At 53.0% G+C, this 8,632-nt stretch overlaps 1 protein-coding gene across 1 annotated transcript in view; it reads right to left on the reverse strand.

The window, feature by feature from the left end:
• The window catches only part of CD81 (CD81 molecule), a 33,045-nt gene extending 24,662 nt beyond the window's left edge, over positions 1-8,383 (reverse strand). Inside the window, exon 1 of the mRNA XM_058835046.1 lies at positions 8,226-8,383. Coding sequence (XP_058691029.1) covers positions 8,226-8,291 — 66 coding nt within the window. The 5' untranslated portion in view covers positions 8,292-8,383. The remainder of the gene's footprint in view (positions 1-8,225) is intronic.
• Between the last annotated feature and the right edge of the window lie 249 nt (positions 8,384-8,632).

Below are 8,632 nucleotides of genomic sequence, written 5' to 3' on the forward strand. Positions count from 1 at the left end.
GTTTTTACTCTCAGAGGAAACAATATGTCCCCAAATTAATCCATGCCGCTCAAAGTAAAGCTCTCTTGGTAGCTGCTAAAAGAGAAGTGATCCCGAGGAAGGTCTGGATTTCTGTGCTGGCTGGAAGAGGTAAAGAAAAAAGATGCAGCCTTTTTTGTTTTGGTTTTCTCCCTGCAAGGACACATTGCTGTGCCCTGACATGCTGCCCTCCACATTCAGCAGTGCTACCCCAGCATGCCCCGCCACCCGTGGCTGCCACCAGCAGCTCCTTCCCAACCAAATTTGCCTTAAAATGCCTGACAGAACTGAAAGCAGATTGCAAGTGGTCCTCATAATTTGGGAACATCAGCTAGAGGCATGGAGCCTCTTCTAATGCACCAAACCCACCCCAGCAGTGAGGTCTGCCTAAGACAGCCAGCTGAACCAACTCCAGATGTGCCTGGTTTCATCCTGAATGCACCCCAGGAACATCACATATCCCTCCCACACCGCCTGACTCCATTTGCATTTTTAACAGAGCATGGAAGACCTCTGAATGGAAGCTTTAATCCAATAGCAGCTGGATTTCTTAAGAGCAAATGACATTCATTTACTAATGAAAACAGGGTTTGAGCTACGATGAGTAACTTTTTCCATGAAAACCATACATCCTCCTACCACCAAGAAGCCCAAAGCAGAATTAAGGCTCTTTCTTCCCAGAGCAAAGAAAACAAGAGGGAGAAAACATTGTCAACTTGCCACATTAACTGTGCCTTCCGCTGTACCTTTCTTGGGATAATCTCATTTTTAATAGAACAACTTGTTCCAGATAAAAGCTTGATATTTTCTCCCCCTTCCAGCCTACAACTGCTGTTTGCCAACATGAGAGCCTGAAGAACTCCAGCCACTGATGGCAGCATCACGCTCGTCTCTAGGCTGCACATCCTCATACATATCACTGGTTTCTTCAGCTGTGGATATCTCTAATCTCACACAGGTCATCCCACTGATCCTTGTGCTCCCAGCTTGTCAGACAGCAGTGTTGCAGAGCCTGGGGCCATCACTTGTGCTACACTCCGAGTGCCCAGCACAGCTCTCCATTTAAATTTTTTGGGGACTGCAATAATCTGAAAGCTGCAACTTCAGCAGTGCCAGCAGTTTGTCGGACTTTGACCTGCTTTCCAAAAGCTGAGCTGCCCAGCCTGCTGTTCTGCTGCCAGCACCATGGCACTCAAAGAAGGCACATCAGTGGTGTTCCCCAGGATGGGGCTGGCCCCAGAGCTCACGCCCTGAGCGGCTTCCTGGCACAGCAGAGGTGGTGCTGCAGGCTCCGACGTTTCCTCTTTACTGCTATTTTCCAGCTTCCAGAGATTTATTGCTTCTTCCACAGACAGCTAGACTTTTCCAGCTGGATCCTGCCTGCTCAAGACTTGCTTTTTCAGGAATGCTGTTCCTGCTTGACACAGCGGGGGAAAGTCCCCATCGAATGCTGCCTAGGGGCAGGAAAAGGCAGACCCTGTGTCCCCAAGAGGTGATGGGATGGTATCCCACATGAGGAGGTATCACCAGATGAGCACTATGATGAAAGCAGGTGTGCAGTCCTGGTTTGCTGCCCAATCCATGGTGCACATAGTGAGGCTCCTTCCCAGACAGAGCCTCACCAATGGACATGCTGTTCACTCTAAAATTTCCAGATCCAGCTGTGGGGCAACAGAACAAACCCATTTTTCACAGCTTAGTCACTCCTCTCCACAAGACATTCTTATGAATTTAGGGTGCAAGGAATGACCCCCTTCCCCTTTTGAGGTCATGTACCCCTCTTCTGAGCTGCCCTCACCTTAACCTGTTGCTCCCCAAAACTCACATATGCCAGGATGTGCATCACCTGCCCAGTCCCTTCCACCGCCCCCAGTCTTTTTCCTCCTGCTCCCTTCCCTCCGCCTTTCTCTGAAACAGAGTTCCTGGAAAGGAGGAGGAAAAGAAAGAAGTTCTGGCTATAGGGCAGCTTGCCGGGCATGCCAAAGCAAAGCAGGCAGACATCCTGTGGCTCAAGTTAGTGAAGGAGGGAAGTGGAGCTGCCAGCAGTTTCACCATACTGTATTTTAGCAGTGCCACTTCCCATTGCCACGGCTGGTCGTGCCTCCAGGTCATGCTTCCCAACCTGTGAGAGCCCAAGGGCTGGGAGAGGCTCTCCCCTTGCTGGGAAAATGCGGCAGAACACACGCCACGATGCCTGGGAAATACCACAGCTACTAACAAGAAGCAGGATGCTGCCAGGAAAGCTTAATGAATTTGAGATGGTTTATGATTAAGGTAGATGACTGGAGATTTTTAACAGAGATAATTGTAGATTTTTCTCAGGCTGCAGAAGTCTGCAATTTCCCTTACACCACCTGGAAGCAGAGCCCTTGGTGAGGGCAGCACCCAGACCCCACCCCAGAAGCCCAACCAGGACGCCCCAGGGCTCTTCTCCAACACAACCTGCAAAGCAGCTGAGATGGAGTAACAACAAGTCCTCCTCCTTTCAGGTGTGGGGAACCAGGGTGCAGAAAAGCAAAGTGGCTTGCCAAGATCGAAATACCTTCCCATGCAAGAAGCCCTTCATACGGCCAGGAATGAACTGCTAATTTGGGGTTGAATGCTTTGCTTCCAGGTAATCTGTGGGTCTCTAGGTGAAGCGGCATGAGTAGAGAAAAAGCAAGAAGATAGAGACTCATCACTTGATGGAAACTACCTTTGGAAGGGCAGTACAAGCCCTTGCAAGATCTGTGCTAGCACATTACAGGTCCTGCACTACCAGCCTGAGGACGGAGGCAGGCAAAAGAGGGACATATGGAATGTGCCCAGGTAGCACCACACCTTCCCACAGCCTGCACCTAGCCTCCTGGAAAGCAGAAAAATAATTTCTACTGCAACAGCTGCACCTCATGGAACTGCTGAAAGGGCCTGGGGTGCAGCAAAGGGCTGACAGGTGAATGGTGGCCCAGGAACCTGGGAACTTGGGTTCAATGCCAAGACCATTTCCACGCTACAATGTCAAGTCTTCACACCAAAAAAGTCACATGAAATTTCAAGGTGAGATGTGCTAGAGGTCACTGCTGTGCTGCATGTGGGTGGGCTGTGGGAGGCCCTGGAGCCCCTTGGGAGGCTGTAAGCAGGGGAAAGGACTTCAACAAGACACAGAGTTGCAGTGTGACAGGCACACAACAAAAGGTTATCTCGGCAGGGGCACTGACAGCCAGGAGCAGCAGATAGGACCCTGTGACAGCACAAGCAAGGCATTTCTGCTGCCTTCCACAGCCATGCTGCTCCACGGCCACTGAAGGTCAGCCTGAAAGTTTGCAGGCAAGGCCTGCCCAGGAATTGCAGGAAAGGCACTTGGGAAGAGCACCATGCCCTGCAGGCAGGAGGAGGAGAGCAGCCTGCAGCCCTGCTCTGCTCCCAGCAGCACACCTTCCAGCACGGCTATTAATAGAGCTGCCAGCCAGAGCAAATTCTCCACTGGTGCCTATAGTTACCAGCCCTACAACACTGCAGAGCTTTTCAAAACAAGCTCCAGAGGAACAGTCCCGGAGGAGCAGCATGCCAGAGGCCAAATAAAGCTTGATGGATGGGAGGAGAATGGGAATCCAGCACCAAAATCCTATGATGGGGAGCACCGTGCCCACAGGCTGCTCCCAGCCTGCCCCAGCCTGATCTCTGCTGCAGACAGAAGTAGCACTTCCCAGGGTTTAACTGCCCTCAGTAGAGAGGAAAACAATTTGAGATATTACTTTAAAATTAATTTGGCCCCATACATAAGCATTTAACTACAACAGTGATACAACTGCTTTCCCTTCTTATTCGTACAGTGAAAGGCACTTCCACAGTGCAGGATCAAAGTGTCTCTCACTGTTAATGCTCTTGCAGAAGATAAGTATTACAGTGGCTGATAGGAGAATAATGTGAGGAAAACAGAGCAATCCCCATTCCAGCCAGCAGCACTCCCTCCTTTCAGCTGCAGCCTCCCCATTAAGTGCAGTCAGGTACCCCCATAAGGCAGGGTGCACCCATCTCTTCAAAAAACCTTCTGCACACAGAGACTTCAGAAGAGGTTTTGTAGGTTATGGAAAGACTGTGTTCACTTGACAGAGTGCTCTAAAACATACCAGAGAGACATCAGCAACATAACTCGAGTGTAGGCACTGAGCCTGCTAAGGAAACCTCTCCCTTGCCCTTCAAAGACACGTATTAAGTAGCTGCAGGGTCAAACACACACCGAAATTTGCTGGCCTGTACGTTGTCCCAGGATACCACACAAAATCTGTGGAAGAAGATGCTGGGCCAGCATGAGGTCCTTGCTGCTCGCCAGGCTCTCTGCAATTCCCAGGAAGACCAGCAGCACAACCAGCCAGGCGCTACCACCAGTGCTTCTGGAGCAGTGCTCTGCCCACGCCTGCGCCCACAAAAAGATGTCTGACTTTGTCAGTCCCGTGCTTCAGAGCTACAGGAGCCATGAGATCTCCCATTCTTCATTTAAAGCTGTGAGCAGTGGCCCAGAGCCAGCCTCCTCACCACCATGGGAGGGTCATGGGGCAGCCGCCACAGAGAGCTGCCAGCTCCCCACAGTGTCACCTCCCATCACCAACAGCAGGTACCTCAGCACAGGCTTTGCAGACTCCAGGGGACAGTTAACAGATCTTCCGGTGTTGCACAAGAAAACAGGCTGCTCCTCTACCTCTTCCCTTTCAACCACCCCTGTCAAGACAGACTCTCACTTCCACCTTCCCTCTGTTGCTGCCCTTCCTTCCCTTTGCACCCAGACTTTACGACATCCCCTCAACACACAGAAGAGTTAGACAGTGCCTGGAAAACGGCATTAGGGGCAAGCTCTTCCTTTTAATTAGACACCTCTCTGCTAGGGAAGCCAGCAGTGCTCTCGACCTGGAAAGTTGCCATGGGCTGTATTAGCTAATAAGCTTGAGCGATCCTTCTCCAAGCAAGTCAATTCCTCCTTGGTTATGTTTAATTATATTTTAAAATAGCTTGCTGGCTTCCTTTGGCCTCCCCAGGGACTCTTTGCAGCAGTGGTCAGTTCACCCCCACACACTGAGCTATCTGCTATCGGGTTTGGAAAATTCAGGAGAGCAGTCAAAGCCCAGACACCTTCTAGGGATGGGATGGAGAAGCAGCTCCACCTGCCAGATGCCCAGCCCTGCTCGGGCTGCCCATCACATCAGCCAAACTGCCCAGAGCTACTGCTCCCTCTCACAGTGCAGAGCATCCACTCGCCACCAAACAGCCCAAGGTTTCAGGACATCTTGGCAGCAAAGAAGAACTTTGGTCTTTCCAGCCCTGTGTTTTGCTAACCAGGTGAAGCCCCCAGGTGCTGACCATGGCCTCCTCTATTACTTTAGTAGGTGGGTGCCACTGTGAAACACGTGGGGGCCCTCTCTCCTGGGACAGGCACTCCTTTGTACATCTGGTCCATGCAGCAGCTACAACTCCATCAAGAGCCACCTTGGACCAAGCACGATCTGGGAATCTTCTTCAAGAACGCATGCACAAAGGAAAAGCAATCCCAAATACCTCAAAATATCAAATAAAACTGAAACATCTCAGGTACAATGAATGAGGAGCTGGCAGCGGGGTCACCTTTTCCTTTTTCGACACAGCTGTCTTGTGAAATTCCCCCTGTGCCGCCAGGGGAAGGCAGGGGGAGGAAGCCAGAGGGGTGTCAGTTTATTTACACTGCAGCAGGATAGCAGGGCTACATAAAAAAGTTATCAGAATAATTAAGGCTGAGAATTGCTTCCTTCTTCCTCTTGGGCACTAGAGCAAGCTCCTGTGCAGCACAGCATGGTGCCTGCCAAACTTTGGGCTCTGCCTCTGGCTTGTTTTCATCAATAGCACCCAGCGTCAGCTGCGCACAAGGCAAATCATAAGCAAATAAACACGGGGAGCCCATCAGCCCTTGCCTAACAACCAGCTGGCAGGACTAAAGGGCTGCAGGTGCCCTGTCTCACACCTCCCTGCGGTCAGAGGTGGTTTCCCAACACAGCCAGCCTGCAGCAAGGGTGCCCAGCACCATATTCTGTCCTTAAAATGCCACCTGGCGAAAAGGAGCATCACACTTTGCTGTTAACCACAGTATCCCTCCCCAGCTGGGGGTGCCGGGTTGGCAGCTAACCTGCCTTTGTGGTAAACCTAAAATTCCCCTCAACTACTAGTTTGAAAAACGACACAAAAGGGCTTGTAAATGCCAGGCTCTGGTATTCAACCACCATTCAGCTGGCCAGCCTCACAGAAAGCATTCTTAGTTCTAATGAAGTCCAGGCTCCCAGTCTGCACAGGAGGCAGTGTGAGGGGACTAGCAAGTCCAGCACTGGGAGCTGTTTTGGGGAGCCAGTGGGTCCCAGCTCACAGGCATCTCTCCTGGAGAGGAACTGAAGCATCTACCCCCCACTCACAGGGAGCACCCTCCAAAAGGGCAGGGCAAGGCACCAGAAAGTCGTAACGGGGAAATTATACAGATTGGCAATTCCTCTTGCAAGAAAAATGCCCATTTATAAAAGATCAGCTCTTTTGCAAGACTTTGAGGTGAACAACTGATGTCGCTGAGGAGTGCAGAGCCCCCAGCATCCTTTCTGCCACCCAGGAGACCCTTCCTCCCTCGCAAGCACAGCCGGCAGCTTCTTCGACAAGAATGGCAGGAAATCGGGAGCAGAAGGCAAGAAAAAAACCTGGGATAAGCACGATAACTCGGAAGGAACAACACTTCACAGACAACCGTACCCGCCTCCATCCGGCCATTTTAAGGGTGGAGGAAAAGGTTAAAAAAAAACACCCCAGAACTGTCCTTCATTCACGGAGCTGGCAACACATCAGGTATCAATTAACGCCGTTGTTACCAGAGCTTGTCATCTTCCCCCTGGTCAGTGTTATACCCAGAAACAAGGCGAACAGGCCTCAAGTGAGCACCCACTGGGTTAAACCCGACCCCTCCCGAGGCTGGGGACGCCAAAGAGCTGCCCCAGGCACCCCCAGGGAGGAGCCAGCAGGCAGAGGCTCCAGCCAGGCAGCGCAACTCCAGGTGCCAAAGCAGGGATTGCTCTGGAAGCCATCGGGCCCCTTCCTACTTCTCCAGCCCCTCTTGCTGCTGTACGCAAGCATTGAGAAAAAAAAACCAAAACAACAAATGCTCGACAATAGAGAGGAATGACAGACAAGGGGCACAGGGCACTGGAGAAGGGACATCCAAGCGGTGCCTTGCCCGGCAGGGTGGGGCTGGACTCACTCCCAAGACAAAAAACCATTCCGTGGAACGGAAAACAGAGTATTTAAAACACGAAACCAGCAGCCTGCTCGGGCATATCTCGCTGCCCCCGAGCGCAGGAGCAGGGAGAGAGGGACTCTTGCCAGCCAACCTCGGGCTGCCGGAGGCTGTTTCTAACCGGGACAAACCCGGTTTGCAGGGAAACCGGGATACGCCGCTTTTTGCTAAATTAGCCGCACGTCTGGACAGATTATTTCACGAGAAACTTTCTCAGGAAAGGCAGCCTGGATAGAATTTGCATCCTAAAATAACTTCCCGGGCGGCGGGGGCAGCGGTCCCCGGCGCGGGGCCAGGGCGGCCGGTCCCGGCTCTGCCGCCAGCTGCGGGGCGGGGGGCGCGGAGCCAGCCCCAAATCGCCCGGATTTGCCGAACGCCCCCTCCTCTGCGGCGGGCGGCAGGGCCGGCGCCTCCCCTCCCCTCTCCTCCTCCCCTCCCTCCGCCTGGCAGCATCCCTGCATCCCTCCCTCCTTCCCTCCCGGCCGGGAGCGCCGCTTTCCCCAGCGCAGACCCACAGCGAGAGGGGCTGCGGGAGCCCCCCCCGGCTCTGCCCCCCGCCTTTCCGCCCATAAACATCCGCAGCCGCTGGACGCGAGCATCTGAAAGGCCTTCTCCAACCTCAAACCATCCTAGGATTCTACCTCCCCCTCTCATATCTATTTTAAAAACAGACATAAATAGATATACACGTACAATTACATACATACGCATGCACTGAAATAAAAAAGCAAAGTATAATCAGCCCCTCCGCCCTCAAAAAAAAAAAAAAAAAAAGAAAAAGATGCAGTCCCCAAGGCACACCCCAGACAGCAAATCTCAATGCTGGGGGGCAAGAAGGAGGCTAAACCCAGGCTCAGGCAGACGAGCCATATTGCAGCCCTCTTATTTAAAGGCTGGGGGGCTCAGCCCCCACTCCCCGCACCCCTGCGCTCACCCAGAAGATGAAGTTGAAGACGAAAAGGAGGTATTTGATGCACTTCGTGCAGCCTTCCACTCCCATGGCGACGGCTTTCCCAAATCTGTGCTGCCGGTTCGAGCGGGGCGGCGGCTGCAAGCAGAAAACCCGCCCCGCTCCCCGCCCCCGAGCCCCGCCCCGGAAACGCCTCCCGGACACGCCCTGGACACGCCCTGGACACGCCCTGGACACGCCCTGGACACGCCCTGGACACGCCCTGGACACGCCCTGGACACGCCCTGGACACGCCCCAGGGCCGGGGGCTGCCACACGTAGCCCCCCTTGCCTTCCCCAGACGGGGGCTCGGCTGCTTTCCCCTTTCTTGTGCTTTTTCCCTTCTTGTCTTTTTTTTTTTTTCGTTTTTCTTCCCCACTTTTCCCATTTCC

This window comes from Poecile atricapillus, chromosome 1 (assembly GCF_030490865.1).
Source record: "Poecile atricapillus isolate bPoeAtr1 chromosome 1, bPoeAtr1.hap1, whole genome shotgun sequence".
Taxonomy (NCBI): domain Eukaryota; kingdom Metazoa; phylum Chordata; class Aves; order Passeriformes; family Paridae; genus Poecile; species Poecile atricapillus.